Below are 17,689 nucleotides of genomic sequence, written 5' to 3'. Positions count from 1 at the left end.
TGGCTGGGTGACTTTGGGCCAATCACCAGGAGATTGTGAGTTCTAGTCCTGTTTTAGGCATGAAAGCTAGCTGGGTGACTTTGGGCCAATCACTCAGCCCAATTTACCTCACAGGGTAGTGGTTGTGGGCAAAATAGGAGGAGGAAGGTATATTTGCCACCTTGAGGTATTTATAAAAATAATAAAGGCCAGATAAATAAATATTGCTTAATGGGCCATTTGGTGTATGATTTTTCTTGACACATTATGGATGGGCTGCTCTATTACTGTTACTTACGTTTATTGCTGATCTTAGGCTTAACTGATTTCTGTATTTTTAATATTAATGTAACAGACCAGTTCATATGAGTTTGATGGTATATAAGTGGGATAAAATAATTAAGAATTGAATAATAATTAAGAATCACTTTTGTCCTGGCAAGCCCTGCTACCAACCAAAAGTTAGATTTGACTTGCTATTTTCAAAGCAAATAGAATTGCATCTATGGAACTTTTTAAAAATGGCATTCTTGTACTTTATCTAAGGTTGCTTTAAAAAAAATTTTTTTTTTAAAGGAGTGTGACAGACCATTTGGTGGTATGGCAATGGAATGTTCCAGAAGTCACTGGAACAATCTTTTACCACACTACAGATTTTTGCCTAATGTTGGGGCATCAGTTGCGCTATCCTCAAACATATACAATGAAATATATGAGTCACAGAGTGACCTATGATCTGTTTTCAAAGAGCTGAAGTGCATGTAATCAGAGCTTAATCAACTGTAATTAAAGCTAGAGAAGAGAACTAGGGACATTGTGAAATATTTTGTGAGAATGGCTGCTGCCCATTGAACTCCTGAGCACCAAAAAGCCAGAAGAGATTTCTCCCCACAATAGATCATTCTGTCTTCTTCAGTATTGAAAAACACCAAAAATTTGAGTGTCTGGTTTCTTCAGTTTGAATGCAAGAAATGGAAGTTGGAGAGAGACCCTTTTAAATACTAAAATGTACTAGATACAAGTGCTGTAGAACCAATTCCTAAAAAGAGGAAGAAATATTCACACAGAAGGTAGTTATTCACACCAGAGAATGATTTCAATTGGATTCCGTCCACAGTCTCAATAGCTTGAATGCCTAATTCCACAATTCCTCTTGATTTTAGCGTCCCCAAGTTTTGGAGAAATATGATGCCTAGTGCAATAGATTGGGAATACCCTTTTTCTTGGGGTTGGCTCATCTGTTAAGTACCTTTGATTTTCTCAACACACTTCTTACTGGCTCCAGGTGGGTATGGTCCCCCTCCACCAGGTAGAGGAGCGCCACCTCCACCGCCGCCTTTTACCTCGTACATTGTTTCGACACCTCCAGGAGGATTCCCACCCCCGCAGGGTTTCGCACAGGGATATGGCACGCCTCCACCCTTCAGTAAGTATTCCTTCAAGTTCTAATTGGGTGTAACATTTTTAATCCCAGCTTTTATGAAATAGCTCATGGCACATATCTGGCCACACCCCCACCTATGAGGTTGGATAGGTTGAGAGCATGCTATTAAAACCAAGGTTGAACGTGAGCCTAAGGTTTCATGTTTTGGGATTGCGCTGGTGTCCACTCGCTGCAAATTCTTACTGAACATTATTTTCCTAGCTTTATTCCTTGATTTTAATTTGATGACGGTGTTGTAGCCTAGAGGTGTAGTTGTTATCTTATAATCAGGAGGCTGTGAGGTCAATCCTAGGCAGTGGCAGATATTTCTCTCTAGGTGCAAAAAGAAAATATTTTTTGTGAACACCATACAGGCGTCAGGAAGGGCACCTGACCAGTAAATGCTCAGCTCCATTCAGTCACCCTGACGCAAAGGATTACAGAGTTGTTAAAAGCAGGGAGGGGGAGGAGAATTCTTGATTTTAATTTGAGGAGGTGTCTTTGAAAAATCCTTGCCAGGTGGCATTTCCCTTTGTTTCCCTAGCCTTGGTTCAAGGTAGTAAAATAGCAATAGCACTTAAACTTATATACTATTTCATAGTGCTTTACAGCCCACTCTAAGCAGTTTTACAGAGTCAGCATATTGCCCCATACCAGGGGTCAGTAACCTGCGGCTCTGGAGCCGTATGTGGCTCTTTCATCCCTCTGCTGTGGCTCCCTGTCACTGGTTGGCTCCACAATTGATAAGGCTTTCAGTTAGGACAGGTAGAGGAAAAAGATTGCTATGCTAGGAGGAGACACTATGGTGGGGGAACTGGACTTCCGTTCAGCTCCAGAATTAAACGGGGGGCTTCCGGTTAGGACCTTTGTAGCTCTTTGAGTGTTTAAGGTTGCCGACTCCTGCTCCATTCAATCTGGGTCCTCATTTTACCAACCTCGGAAGGATGGAAGGCTGAGTCAACCTTGAGCCTGATGAGATTGAATTGTCAAATTACAGGCAGCCAGCAGTCAGCAGAAGTAGCCTGCAGTACTGCATTCTAACCACTGCGCCACCATGGCTGGGGGACGTGAATTGTACTGTAAAAACTTACCTGGTTTCTGTTCTTCCCTTTAGGCTTTGGGTATGGTGCCCCACCTCCTCCACCTGACCAGTTTGCTCCTCCTGGTGTTCCTCCACCACCTGCCACCCCTGGGGCAACACCACTCGCTTTCCCTCCACCTCCACCACCATCTCAGCCAACTCAGGACATGAACAAGCCTCCAGCTGCCCAACCAGATTTCCCCTATAGCCAGTTTGGTAAGTGACAGTTCCAAGAGCTGTGGCCCTTGCTCCGGGCCCCAGCTTTTCCCTGCTGCTTGTCTTTCTTTCTGCTACCTTTCATTTTGTTTGTAATAATATTGTTGGGAAATAGAATTAGGGGGCTGTATGTGAGTAATGTTGACAAAGGATCTCCCTATACCCTTTGTCACTGTGGTATCAATTTCACATTTTTAAAAGTTTACCAGCTTACAAACTTAGGATCATCATTTGTCAAGGTAACTGATCCCTGGGATCCAGACAGGATACTCATGTCCTGTGAATATGTGGCCCATTCATGGGAAGGGACTAGTAGAGGGCAGTCATCTGCCATTTAAAGTTGCAGCTATCGTTGCTGCCTTGAGGAATAATGGTTTGGCATGGCGGTGGCAGAAAGGCAGAGTTGAAAGGGATGTCAGAAATTGTGTAGGGTCTGCTTGGGCAGGAGGTTGGACTAGATGACCTACAAGGTCCCTTCCAACCCTGTTAATCTGTATAATATATGATCTTGGAGGTCTTCTAGTCCAACCCGCTGCCTAGGAGCACTGGCTGTAGTTTTGAATCTAGGTCAGTGAATTTATCACAAGTAAAAGTTCCATATTTCTTGAACTAAAGGCTACTTAAAAATCATCTGAAAAAAATTGATTTGGAAAAGTAAGTTGTACAATGCATAAGTGTATATTTCTTTATGGAAATGTTAGTTGCAAACAATTGTACGTACATGAATACACAATCCTTTCAGGAAGATACTTGCAAGTTTCAAACTCAAAACTGGATGAAGTTACAGATGTTACATTTTGAACTAAATAGCACAGTTTCACCACTGTTTGGAGTTATTCTTGTTTAGTAACCTTTAGTACTGCTTTTCAGTTAATAACTAATTCTAACAAGTCCTAATATTTTAGCAGATATTCCATAAAGATTCTTCCCTTGCCTTCTGAAATCCAGGCTGACTTTCTTCTGGGATTGCAGGGATTCCATCTACTTATGAAAAAAAAAAATTCTCCTCCCATCTAGCAGAAATTATTTTATAATAAAGGCTAAGGCTATGTTAAAAGCAAGTTACATATAGTCCTCGGTTTACAACAGCATTTGGGACCAGAATTTCTGTCGCTAAGCAATGCAGTCATCACAAGCAATCACTCAGCAACAGCAATCCCTGCAGTCCCGGTTGCCATCATTAAGTGAGTCCCACATTTGTTAGGTGGGGCAACTTCCTGATGGTTCCTCTCAACCAAGTCCATGGGAGGAGCCAGCAGGAATTGGCAAGTCCCAGGTGGCTTGCAAGCAGGCTGGTAGGAACGTAAGTAGAAGCTGCTGAGTTTAGAAGAGTGACGGGGATTGCATAAAGGAAGGGCAGTGAGGGGTAGACAGGGATGTGAAATACGGTGAGGGTGCATGGAAGTGGGAAAGAGGTGCAGCAAAGCTTGGGGAGCAGAATGGGACAACTCACCTCGGCCAACTTACCATGGCCAACTCACCACGTGACAACTCAAAAGGACAACTTAATCATTCAATTTAATTATTTTAATTTTTCTCGTTCACGTTTCATTTTGTCTCTCCTTTTGCACCCTTCAATGATTCCATTCTATCATTTATTGATATTAGTGTAACTCTTGCCCCTTGGTGAATTTTCAGAGGCAAGTTGTTCCGTGATGAGTTGTCTGTGGTGAGTTGTCCTAGACCTCTCTGGGAGGATGTTCAGGTACCAGTTGCAAATGCAGTACCATAAGTACCAGGCACAAACGCAGAAGACTGAGGAAGGGTGGATGTGTGGGGAAGACTTACCCCATCTGGCCGGGGGAAGGGTGTTTCCCAATAGTGACATTACAACTGATCATAAATGTAAGCTGGTTGCCAGGTGCCTAGATCATAACCATGTTAGTGCAGCAGTGCTTCGATGACTGAAATGCGGAGGTCTAGTCATAAGAGCCATTCCTTCAGCGCCGTTGTAATTTCAAACAGTCGCTGAACAAATAGTTGTAATTCAAGGACTATCTGTAAAGCTTTTATTTGCTGGATGTGAAATACTCATCACTGGATCTTCATAGATCAGCTAGTTACGATGGAACTAATCCAGCCCTGAATGCAATTCCCTCTCCCACCCCTATAGTCTTACACATGCATATCCTCCAGAGTTCATTTTCTTGATGATCCACAATTTTTCTTTCTTTGCCTTGATGACACAATTGACAGACATGCTGTTCCCCATTTTTAGGTTTCTTGGGGAAATCAAGAAAACTTCTGCAGTGATTGTGACTCTTCTTTTTTTCTCCCCCCAAGCTTTCTTCCTGAATATTATGTTCCATATTCCTCAATATGGCATTTCTAATATTAGGACTCTTAAAATCTCCCTTAACTTTAGTGTAACATAGAAAACCATGTCATCCAAACCTCTGATCATGCTTTTCTGATTCTAAAATTCTTTTATTTCTCAGCAAAACCCACTCTTTCACCCAAACTAAGTTGCAGGCTGCGAAATATAATTTCGAATCTGGCAATCCCTGTCTTCCTTGTTCCTTTGCATCCTGAAGTATTTCATATTTAACCCATTTCTTTCCTCTTGCCATATACAAACTTAGAAATATCTTTCTGCCTTTGTTTAAATGGAACCTCAGATGTCAGAATAAACATTGTTTGAAACAAAAAAATCATCCTTAGCAAAATATTCATTCCAATGACAGTTGTGATTTCTCCCACCTTAACATGCCCTTCTTAATTTTTATTCCATGTCATAACATAATTCTGATATAACATGCAATTCATATTAGTCATTGTGATAGCCAGTTTTTCAATTTTTTTTCTCCATCTTAAAACCATTTCCCCATCAATTCCATTTGCTTTTGGATGTTTATATTCTTTGTTAATATCTCCATCTTTCGTTCTAATTTTAAAGACAGCTATTTAAGTTAAGAGTGGTACTTGCGCTATTTAAAGAGATTTTCCTTTTATCAAATGGCTTAGAAATCTTTTGACTTTTGAGCAGAGGGAGGCAAAGAATGAATGAATAGAATGAAAAAAGAAAAGATGAGTGAAACTGTCTTCCATCTCCCATCAGGAAACCATCTTCATTTGAGCATTGCCTAGAAGTGCCTTATTGAAATTGTCTGCACATAATGGATGGCACATGTGGAATTCATGTTTTGACATCTTTTTTATGTCAGACAGATGAAAGCAGTACAAATGTACACTATTTAAATATCCTACTGGGCAGATTCTTATATTAAGGCAATTATCAAGTGTTTTTCAGTTATATCAGGGGTCCCTAACCCTCAGTCTGTGGACCTGTATCAGTCCGCAGGTTGTTGGGGACCGGTCTGTACAAGTGGCAGGCAAGTGCACAAAGCTTTGTTCGTGCATGCGCAGGATCTAGGTTGCACGTGTGGGGGGAAAAACCCAGCACCAGCGATCTGTGAAGCCAGGAAGATTGGGCACCACTGAGTTACACTCGAGGAATATTGTTGAAGGGCAGATGGCCTTTTGCCAGAGCTAACTGAATCGTTATGATAAGCACACTTAATATCTTATGCTATGTTGCACAATCCTTAGGTCATCCTTGCCAGAATTAAATTTAAGAGGACAGAATTTAAAAAGTCAGACCAAGAGAACAGATAGATATTTGTCATATTCTAACAAGCTCATATTCACACACACACACACACACACACACACACACACACACACACAGACAGACACCTTTTATAATTACATGGAATATTTTCTTAATATTTTGACATCAGTTTTGCATAAAGTCTATCATCCGATTAAATCACTAATTTTTCACAAGAGAAGAACCTGAGAAAATGAAGGACAGGGAGAAATACAGAGAGATTATGAAATTTGTTATATTCTTTAATATAACTCGGTATACCTCCTCTAACAAAAAAATTATAGATCTCAGTATAGCAAAATATTCTGTGAAATATATGTATCCAGAACTTGATCCCTACCGAACTTAACAGCTCAACAAAAATTATGCATTTAAGACTAAATAAGATCTTTTTTTCATGTATATGTCTACACAAATACTTAAGCAATATAACCAAAGGATGGGGTTTCCCCCCCTGTTTTGCATGTTACCATTTAAAAAAACATAGCTGTTTCTAAGGTACTTGCAGTAGTGGGGTCTATAGTTATGGCTTAAAAAAAAAAGACTCTGGCACTAGTCCAGACTCTTCAGCATCAATCTCAAATGCAAAAGAGATCCTAAGTTTGCAATATGGGTAAGTCGTCCTTGCCGCCTTTCCAAGAGAATTGTAGCTTTTGTGCAGGGCTCTCTTGGGGGTTTAGTCACCCTGGTTTCCATTTTTTACCAGGGCTGGGTACCTATTCTCAAGAACCTTCAGGCTTCGGGCCAATACTTTGTTTTCACACTTATGGTCAGGCTGAGAAGTGAATTACCGTAGGTAGGTGGAGCCTATTTACACCAAATCCTCTTACTTGTAATCTCTTGTGGGGGGGAAGGGAGGTGGGGGGAGGCAAGTAACCTTTTTTTTTCATTGCAGGGGTGTAATCTCTTTCAATGTATGGAGAGGGTAAGGCATTCTTTCCACTGAAATTTTTTTTCAAGGAGTCATTCATCTCACCCAAGCTTGTTTTGCTACCATATGCAAATAATTTGCTGAATTACTACTTATTTAATACCCCAAAATCTGCTGTGTTTCACACAAATACTGTTGTGCACATCTGCTCCCTGGGGTTTAGGTGTGGTAACCTTCTGTTCTTGTTATGTACATTTCTGAAAATGGGCTAAAAAGGGTTTTCTCTTGGGGGGGAGGTAGGTGAAATATCAAGGTTTGTGGGTAGAAGAGAACACCTCAATTTTAGAAAAATGTATTGATGATAATGAGTTGGATTCCAAATTTACAAATTTGAGTGTGTTTTGTGTGGAAGGAGATTCGCTCTTCCCACACTTAACTTGGTTGCCAGGGGAAAAAAGGTTATTTAAAATAATTATTTTGCTTTTATATGACCTGTGGTAATCTCACCTTCGCTTTGGGGCACAGTCCAGATTTTTTTTTTTTTAGAATAAATGCAATAAGTCCAATTTAATGTGCAAGGGAATTAAATGAATGAAATGCCTCAGTGAAGAAGCTGCATGTGACGTGGAGTTATGGGTCCCAACAAATTAGGTTTGGGGGGAGGGTGTTTTAGTACGTAATTTGCAAAGTTGATTGAGCCAAAAACATGCTGAAGATAATAAAAAAAAATAGCAGAAGAGGAAGAACTAATACACAGGTAGTGTTCGACTTACAGTTCACTTAGTTACCGTTGGAAATTACAACAGCACTGAAAAACGTGACAATTTATGACAATTTTTCACACTTACGATTGTTGCAGTGTCTCCATGGTCACACCATTTGCATTTGGATGCTTGACAAGTGACTCACATTTATGACAGTTGCAATGTCCTGGGGTCATGGGATCCCCTTTTGCGATCTTCTGACAAGCAAAGTCAGTGGGGAAGCCAGATTCACTTTAACAACTGCCTGTACTAATTTTAACAACTGTGGCAAGAAAAGTAAAATTCATTTAACAAATGTCTCACAACACAGGGTTTGGGCTCCATTGTGGTCGTAAGTCAAGGACTACCTGTAATTATCAGAAGTTGTGTTTCAAAAGCCTAAGGAGGTGTTTAAAACATTCTGACAAATTAAAACTTTTAATTTAAACTGGGTTTAAAATAAGTTTAAAAGGTTAAGCTTGAATCTTTTCTTAACCCCTTGAAATTTCAGTAACACAAGTTCCACATTACAGAGCCAGTTTGGTGCAGGGATCAGGTTAGAAATCAAGAGACCATGAGTTCTAAATCCTACCTTAGGCACAGCGACAGCTGGGTGACCTTGGTTGATCCTCTCTCACAGCCTTGGGGGTGGGGAGCAAGGAAAAAAAACACCTTGCCCCCAAAACTTCAGGGATTTGTTTAGGCAGTCACCAGGAATCAAAAACTAACTTAAAGACACTCTCCCAAGGGGGCGGGGGGAGTCTCAGGTTAACTATTGGAACGAAATTCTAGATACCTTTTTCCATTGACAATCATACACAGAAAAATGAGATTTTTCTACAAACCGACACATCTTCGATCTTAAATTAAATAAAATATCAGGGATGGTTCAGTCTATTAGTTTATCATTAGTGAATTGCCAATTGCCTTAAAGAAGAGGGTGGATTTTAGATCCTCTTCTTTCTCCCCCCCCTTCCTTCCCAGTTTTAATTCTTGGTACCTTTGGTTAAACAGGTCTCTCCCTCCTGGGAACCAGGCTGATTGTAAACTTTGCAGGCTGCAGTCTTAGCGTTTCTGAAGGGAACTGCTTGGCCAAGTTTGAAGAAGATCATACAAGTAGTCCTCGACTTATGGCTGGTTGCTTAGCCATCATTGGAAGTTACAATAACCTCCCTGGGGGTACTCACAACCCAGTTATGACAACTGGGGTGTGACAGTCACATGACCTTGTGTCAGGCACTTGTCAACCGGCCTGCATTTATGGCCATTTGCTGTATCCTGTGGCCACATTACTTGTTTTACAGTGCTTTTTGCAAGAAAGACATTTACTGGTTTTGAGCAAATCCTGGCCCATAGCAAACCATCTGTTTACTTCTTAACAACCGCAACCACTGTTAAAAAAAAAAGTCACACAATCAAATCAGTCACCTGGGTGATCCATTTTATGACTGTCACGACATATGATTGTGATTAGCCGGCTGCATTATGGTTGTAAGTCAAGGACTACATGTAATGTGTAACAGCAGAAGTGAACTACATATAAATTTCAGTTAATGAAAACACACAATAATTTGAATGAGGGAGAGAGAAATCTAAGATTTTTTTTTTGATTTTGTTAAAATGATGCAAAAGGATAGCACTAGTGCAGCACTTCTGAACACATTCGGATACAGTCAGGTGAAAGTTTTTGAGAGCTATTTGGTAGACTCGAATGCTAATTGCATTAAGAGAAGGAACACTGCAAATACAGAACTACACGAGACTCTCAGCTCCTGCAGCCTATTATTTGTACCTCTTTGATGATCAAAGAGGATTTGATACAGTTTAGAGAAGGAGCTGCAGTGACGCTTTTGTTTATTTCAAAATACCTGCCTCCTCTTCCATGCCTCCTTTCTCTGATTTTTTCTTAATCAAGAAGGCAAATGACAGATTTCAAGTTCCAAGGAGTCCTCTTCAGGAAGGAATATTTGAAAGAAAGCAAAAAAGCAAAATCTGAATATGTTATTATTTCAGTTGGCTCAGTTGTGCAAGTTTGCACATAAAACAGTCTGGGTGCTGTAGCATTAGAAAGGTAAACTTGTACAAAAAACACAAACAAGGAAATTGAGGTTCCTACTTATGAGAGGTTCCTATCTATAGATTAGAGTACAAGGGAAGGCACTGAAAAAGAAATCTGTGCAATTGACAATCTGTGCAGTCTGAGCAATTGTGAAAGCAAGATGCTCATAGTTGGATTGGAGCATAAGTTAGTATTCATACTCACACCCAGAAGGTCCTAGGATCAGCCCCTGGCACCTCCTGTTGAGCAGCATCAGAAAGGAAACAAGGGGGGAAACACTCCTGAAATTTCAAAGACTGAATCCCAGTGCCAGTAAGAATAGAGTGGAGGGAGCTGGATGGCCCGCTGTTCAGATTTGATATAATGCAGTTCCCTATATTGGAATTCTCAGCTCTCCTTGCTCCTCAATTTCTTCTCTTTTATGATTTTTTTAAAGTTAGGTGGGATTTTCAGGAAAAAGACCTGCTTACAGTAAAGAAACAAGCAGCCCAATTCCTAAATCTGCACATTAAGAACAGTTTTGTTGAGAAGTTTATTTGCAAATTCCAACATCTTGGGTGATTTGCTGTTTTGGTTCCCCTTAACAAATAAGACTAGGCAGATGCCTAGACGTGACCAAGAAGTAACTTGGCTGTGGAAAGCATAAAATTGGTGGGGAAGTGTTCCTTTTTCCATCCCATTTTCTCTACTCTTCAATACTAAAGTACTGGCCTATTCATAGACCCAGAACTGCAAAGTACTATTAACTAATCAACCAATGGTATTTATCAGGAAGAGTATACCCATCTCATCATACCCATTGGATTGGCCCTAACCCTGCCAACTTTATAGACAGCCTTGAAAACGCACACTTGTTCCTGGGTGTACAGGAGTGGAAGGGTTGGGGGTTGTGAATTAATCTTTTTGAATAGATTAGTGTCTTACTTTGGTGATCGTTAAATATATGCTGGGCTTTTTAAAATGTCTTACGTATATTATATGTGGTTAGTCACCCAGAATCTCTACAATGAGATGAGTGGCCATATGAATTGTATACAGGTAATCCTCGGCTTACAACCATTCATTTATTGACTGTTTGACGTTTGCAACAGCACTGACAATAGTGATGGATGACCATTTTTCACATTTAACGACCATTGCAGTATCCCCTCTGTCACATGATCAAAGTTCGGACCTTTGGCAACCAGCTGATATTTGTGACAGTTGCCGTGTCCTGGGGTGGTGTGATTACTTTTTGCGATTTTTCTGACAAGCTAAGTCAACGGGGAAGCCAGATTCATTTAACAACCATGTTACTAACTTAATGGCTGCAATGTTTCACTTAACAATTGTGGCAAGAAAGGCTGTAAAATGGGGCAAAACTCACTTAACCGTCTCACTTAGCATCAGAAATTTTGGGTTCAGTAAGTCGAGGACTACCCGTAAATAACACTGGAGAAGAGTGTTCTGCGATACCAGCACCACCCAAACCTGATAGTATGACTGCTAGTTAAGAGTCGATGGGAACCACAGGTAGTCCTTGACTTACAACAATTCACGTAGTGACCCTTCAAAGTTATGGCGCTGAAAAAAAGGGAAAGAAATCAGAGTCAAAGAAGCTTCTCGGATGAGAAGCGAAAAGTCTTCAAAGAAAACCCAAAAAGTCCAGTTGCCTCTTGAAAAAGCACCCTTTGGGACAACCAGGACCTGGATGACTGAGAATCTCCACAGACATTTGGCACTGAAAAAAGTGACTCATGACCATTTTTCAGACTTTTGATTGTTGCAGCATTCCCATGGTCACGTGATTTACATTTGGATGCTTGATAGCTATCTCACACTTACGACGGTTGCAGTGTCCCTGGGTTTTGCAACCTTCTGACAAGCTAAGTCAGTGGGGAAACCCAATTCCCTTAACAGCTTGGTTACTAATTTAACAACCGCAATGATTCACTTAACAAATTTTCTCACTCGGCAGCGTAAATTTTGGCCTCAGTTGTGGTCGTAAGCTAAGGACTACCTGTATAATCTGGAGATCTCCCCGGTGTTTCCTTCCTTTGGCCTAGAGTTTTATTATTCTGGTTTCTCTGGAGTTCAATTGCTGACTGTTGATAGGATTCCATCTCTTGACTTTTCATCAACCCTCTCCTTTTATTTTCTCCCTTCCTTCCAGGATATGGACAAGACTTGAGTGGCTTTGGACAAGGCTTTGCCGACCCCAGCCAACAGCCCCCCTCCTATGGAGGCCCTTCAGTACCACCCTCAAGTGGGCCGCCCGCAGGGGGCAGTGGTTTTGGCCGTGGACAGAACCATAACGTTCAAGGTTTTCACCCCTACCGACGCTAGTGTGCCCACCTAGAAATCAGGGAGTTCTGTCCAGAGCAGGATATCTGGTATCAGCTGAAACCCAGGAAGCCCAGACTTATGAACTTGTGACAATCACCTACTTTACCAGAGGGGGAGGGGGGGGACCACAAATGTAACATCTTTTGGAGGGGTGTTGGGGGAGGAAGAGGAGGCAGCTTTTGAAAGCAAAGTTGTCAGTGGTGTTTGGACTGCATTTTTTTTAAAAACAAAAATCTTTTCTTTAACCCATCAGCACAAAATAAAGAGTGTCACTGGTTCAAACTACAGGGTTTTAAAAATGTCTTCAGCTTTAATTAAAAAAAAATTCAGGTTTCTTTATTTTTGTTGAAAATTTATTTTTTTTCCTGAGCCTTTGTTTTAACCATATATTGTAAACTTTTATGTTCAAAGAAGAAGAAAAATATATACATTTGCAGATTGTGAGATTTTTAAGAGAAATTTTCTACTATGTATGCAGGCTTATTTTTTAATTTAAAAGAAAAAAAAACAGGGTTTCCATTAGCACTGCTTAGAGGGTCAAGTTTTGAACCTCCTTTTATTAATATGTGGTTGGTCCAGAAAATGGGAGTTATTAAAAAAAAGAAAAGAAAAATGGGAAGTGGAAATAGGAAAGGAATTTTAAGTATGTCCGTTTGTCATTTTGTTATTGGTTTTGGATCTGATTAAAAAAATCTAGGAACAGAGTTTGTTTGAAAGGGGTCACCGTATTCACTTCTTGAAGCACAGCATTTCAATTGAGGCTTCATGTTCTTTAAAAAAAATTCTTTGGGGATATGAATTTCTTTAAGGGGGTTAATGGAAGCCTTGCGAAGATGTAGATTTCCCTCAGGCAAAAAAATAAAAAATAAAAAAAAATGGGGGTGCATTTTGCACTAACCAGCGATTACCCCTGGTTTGAATAAAGAAAAGTACATTTGGATTAGAAATGCAAACTTGTCTCCACTTTTTTCTTTTTTTACAAAAAAAATAATGCTTGAATTTCTCGTAGGACCTTCTAAGTTGCAAGTTACTTTTGGGGATTGGTGGTCAAGAACCGTTTCCATATTTCTCACTTCTGCCACTGGATAGGTTTGTGCTGTACGATTCGTTGAAGCTATTTCCCTGAAATGATTCTTGCTCAGTGCTGCACACAATGAACAAAACACAACTAGAGGGACTTGGTATCAAAAAAGAAGGCTATTTCGAATATCTCAAATGTCCTTCAAGCTTGAGGCCATGTGGCAACTGGCAACTTTTAAATCCGCCGATTCTTAACTTTTTCAAAATACAGCCACTTCTGCCATAAGTGTGAAATGGCCCCCATGACTTACTTCATCTTGTTTCTGATAAAACACTTAAGAAAGTGCTTGGATTCCCCCTTTCATGCAGTCCTAGCATGTCAATAACCAGGACATAATTGGCTTGTGCTGCGTGTTAAAATGATTTGCTGTAAAGGAGAACATTCCTAATTGATCAATAGGATCTGCAGGTAGATGCACTCGTGTCTACCTTTGCAAACTTAACGGGTTATTTATTATTTGTATATTGTCCAATTCCAAGAACTTCCAGAAAGTTTACAATGTCAAAATATCAATTACTCCAAAAGGACAAAGCCAGCAGCCTTATCTAGTGTCCCTAGTCCAAAGTAATTGTTATTACAGATTTAAAAACCTGTGAAACAGCCTTATCTTAACCGTCTACTAACCACTAGGAAGGAGAGCATCATCTGAACCTCAGCTATTCCAAAAGGATGGGAGGATGATAGAAAATCTTATCTCTTGCCCCCAGGGAGTCAAGCTATAAAGACCTCCCTAATGTTAAAAACCACATTGAATTGTATTACTAAAACCTATTGGCAGTCAATGCAGTCCTCACACAATTGTTAGTTTTTTACTCTCAGAAAGTGAACAGCTGCCCTTTTCTCTGTTTTTAGTTTCTAAATAGTAGCTCTACCCTAGAAGAGTGCACTGAAAGTGTGCGTTAATTTTGCCCAGGTGTCCCATTCCAGGAAGAGCTCCCCCTGCCCACCTACCAATACCTGGGAAAGTAGAACTTCCAAGTTATAGCAAACAGGTAGTCCTCAACTTAAAACAATTCGTTTAGTGACTATTCAGAGTTACAATGGTACTGAAAAAAGTGGTTTACAGCCATTTTCACACAATCATTACAGCATCCCCATGGTCACGTGATCAAAATTCAGATGGTTAGCAACTGGCATGTATTTATGATGGTTGCAGTGTCCCGGGGTCGTGTGATCCCCTTTTGCGACCTGACAAGCAGACAATGGGAAGTCAGATTCACTTTGCAACTGTGGCAAGAAAAGGTAAAATGGTGCAAAACTCACAACTGTCTTGCCCGGCAACTGAAATTTTGGATTCAATTATGGTCATAAGTTGAGGACTGCCTGTGTTCCTCCAGGGAGAGTGCCACCCCATTCAGAGCCACAACCGGAACCGAGAGAATGCATTCAGCTGCTTCTTCCCAATCAAGTGCATTGATATAGATCTTCCATTGCATCTGTACCTCAACATAGGATGGATATATATGAATGCCAGCAATACACCAAGACCACATCCTAAATCAACAGTCACATTGGCTTTATGCTGATGCTGGAATACTAGGGAGAAGTACTCCCTAGTACTGGCTTTATGCTGATGCTGGAATACTAAGGAGAAGAAACTATGCAGTACTCTGGAAAGAAGCAACTATCTGGTTGATTTTAACACTTCCATCCATCAAAAGGAACTTTGGTTTCAGGAAGTGAAACTACTATAGCACACGGTCTCTATTCTGAACCTTCAAAAACCACATGATGAATGGAATTAAATGCTAAAGAGCCCCAAAGTCATAGTTCTCAGGCTCTTCTGTACTTCCAAAATGGACCCTATTGTGAGATGTTGGTGGGTCATCATTTCAAATAGAATAGAATTCTTTATTGGCCAAGAGTGATTGGACACACAAGAAATTTATCTTTGGCGCATATGCTCTCAGTGTACATAAAAAGACAAGATACATTCATCAAGATCCTTAGGTAAATTTGAATGTCCCGCATCAGCTCGAAGTCAACAGAATGATGTTCCTTCTGATTCTTTTCCAAAAGAGAGCGGGCAGTTAGGTTTCTGGGACATAATTTGAAGCAATCGAGGTGGAGAAATCTTGATTCTTGCTCCCCTTACACTCTTATTGCCATGGTATAGGTTCAGTCATGAGCTATCCATTATTTGGTGAAGTTCCTTTCTAATGTCTCTCAGCTAGTTCTCCCATCAATTGCTGCATTTCCTCGAGCTCCTTGGTAAACCAAGAATTGGTGAAGAGATAAGTTACTAATAAAGGAGAATATTTGTAGCTCGGGACTGACATGAGGAGTCCTTGGTGTTCTCTGAGCTTGGTTGGTTTCCTGCAGAAGCTTCATTACCCAAACTAGGTAGCATCATCAGTGCTAAGTCTACTATAACCCCTCAGAGAAGTCACTGATGGACAATCTTGTCAAGAGCTTTGGTTGCCTTTCTTCCAGAGTCCGACCAGACGTGACCCGTCAAAACCACGGTCCACAAAAGCGCACATTTGACGTCATCACAGCGCGACGAAAAAAATTAAACATTGAAATAAAAATTAAATTAAAGCAAGCCGATTCACATAAACGTAAGGGTTAGGGTTAGGTTAAGGGTTAGGTTTAGAGCGTTAGGGTTACGTTTAGCGTTAGGTTAAGGGTTAGCGTTAGGTTTAGCGTTACGTTAACTGTTAGGTTTAGGGTTAGATTTAGGGTTAGGTTAAGGGTTAGGTTTAGGGTTAGGTTTGGGGGGGGGTTAGGGTAATGTTTTCGCTTTATTTTTACATTTTTCGATCACAGCGCGATGTTTTCGTCGTGCTATGATGACGTCAAATGTGCACTTTCGTCGACCGCGATTTTGTCGTCCGCGGTTTTGTGGTGGAACCCCGACCAGATACTTGGGCAGGATTGTCTACTAGGTTGCTGAGAAAATCCCAAAAGTGCCCACTGAAATCCAGATGGATATACCTCTGACAAACCATTTTGCCATGGCCACACCCTGTGGAGATCAACCACAGCCCAAGCTTTATATGGACTAGAAAGTGATCTAAATGTGGCAATGGGTGAACTACAGTGGCGTCCCTTCATCAAATCAAATACCACCCACTCAGATTAAAAGTGGCTTTTGTTCTACTCATCTAGTTGCTGCCACTTAAGCAACTGGACATCCTGCTGAATTGTAAACAGATGTTTCTTTTTCATACCAAAGGTCTGGCTAATCCCAGATCCTACAGGACTTCAAACAGATTGGACAACCATTTAACCGGGATGATACAAGGTCTCCTGCCTTGAACAGGGGGGTTGGACTAGGAGACCTCGGAGGTCCCTTCCAACCTTGTTATTCTATGTTCATTCTATATTTGTGTCTTACACAAGAAAACAAGAAGAAACCTGATTAGTTCCAACCATCTTATTATCTGCCTAAAAACCGTTTTCTAGCTCTGAATCTGGAGGTACCATCAACATTTTGCTAGATTGCTATGATCTTGTCCAGTCAAACCTGTGAGAAAATACAGGTCTGTATTTTTCTGCCTTTTTAAAAAAAAAACTCCTTGTTCATGGCATATAGATGCAGAGATCAGTTTCTTGGGGAATGAAATGCCCCTGGGGATTATTGCAAATGATACAGGGCAAAGTTAATTTCAGCTGATCCCAGTGGAAATTTACAGTCGGGAAGCAACAGGTGTCTAGTTAAGAATTCCTTAATTCTCAAGGATCTGTTGTGATAATTTATGAACCAAGGGCATAAGAAGTGCATCAAGGAAGCTATTGAAAATAAGTAGGTCTATGATTAGTTATCCTATGCTGCCTGTATAGGGGAAATATCAGGAGACTGCCATACCCCACTATGCTTTAAGCTTGTTATCAGCCATATACATCCAGTATGTAATCCGCACTATAAAAGACTTGGAAAAAAAGCTGCGTAACTGGGCCAGTCATTCCCCAACTCACCTCACAGATTTGTTACATAATAGTACATAATATGTATTAATACATAATACGTATTAAAAATGAGATCATACATTAGTTTTTAAACCCATACTTTTGAAATGGGCAGAGAGAGAATAATGTGTACCAACCAATGATGCAATTTAAACTAGTGTTCTCCACATGCGAGCCGGGGAATTCTGGGAGTTGAAATCTACACATCGTTAAAAGTTGCCAAATTTGAGAAAATACCATGCTAAAAGTCTTCCTATAAACTCCAACCTATGAACCTTTGCCAAGGCTTTGAATTCTGGCTATTTTCCCAGGGATTTGGGTCCCAGGGAAGATGAATTCATTATAATAGGCGGTTGCCTCTTTTAATAAAGCATAGAACTCTCTCTCTC

General features: G+C 40.5%; 1 protein-coding gene across 3 annotated transcripts in view; it reads left to right on the top strand.

The window, feature by feature from the left end:
- DAZAP1 (DAZ associated protein 1) overlaps window positions 1-13,260 on the top strand; it is a 63,380-nt gene extending 50,120 nt beyond the window's left edge. For 2 of the 3 annotated variants that reach the window (XM_014063262.2, XM_087703284.1), the window contains 3 exons: window positions 1,265-1,405; window positions 2,517-2,699; window positions 12,135-13,260. In XM_014063262.2, coding sequence (XP_013918737.1) covers window positions 1,265-1,405; window positions 2,517-2,699; window positions 12,135-12,307 — 497 coding nt within the window. In that variant the 3' untranslated portion in view covers window positions 12,308-13,260. Of the gene's footprint in view, window positions 1-1,264; window positions 1,406-2,516; window positions 2,700-7,015; window positions 7,106-12,134 lie in introns of all 3 variants that reach the window. The other variant, XM_014063264.2, reaches the window with a different exon arrangement.
- Window positions 13,261-17,689: the final 4,429 nt, after the last annotated feature.

Source organism: Thamnophis sirtalis, unplaced genomic scaffold (assembly GCF_051295495.1).
Source record: "Thamnophis sirtalis isolate CommonGarterSnake01/CBP01778 unplaced genomic scaffold, rThaSir2_p1.2 scaffold_1, whole genome shotgun sequence".
Lineage (NCBI taxonomy): Eukaryota > Metazoa > Chordata > Lepidosauria > Squamata > Natricidae > Thamnophis > Thamnophis sirtalis.
This window is presented reverse-complemented; position numbering and strand designations above follow the sequence as displayed.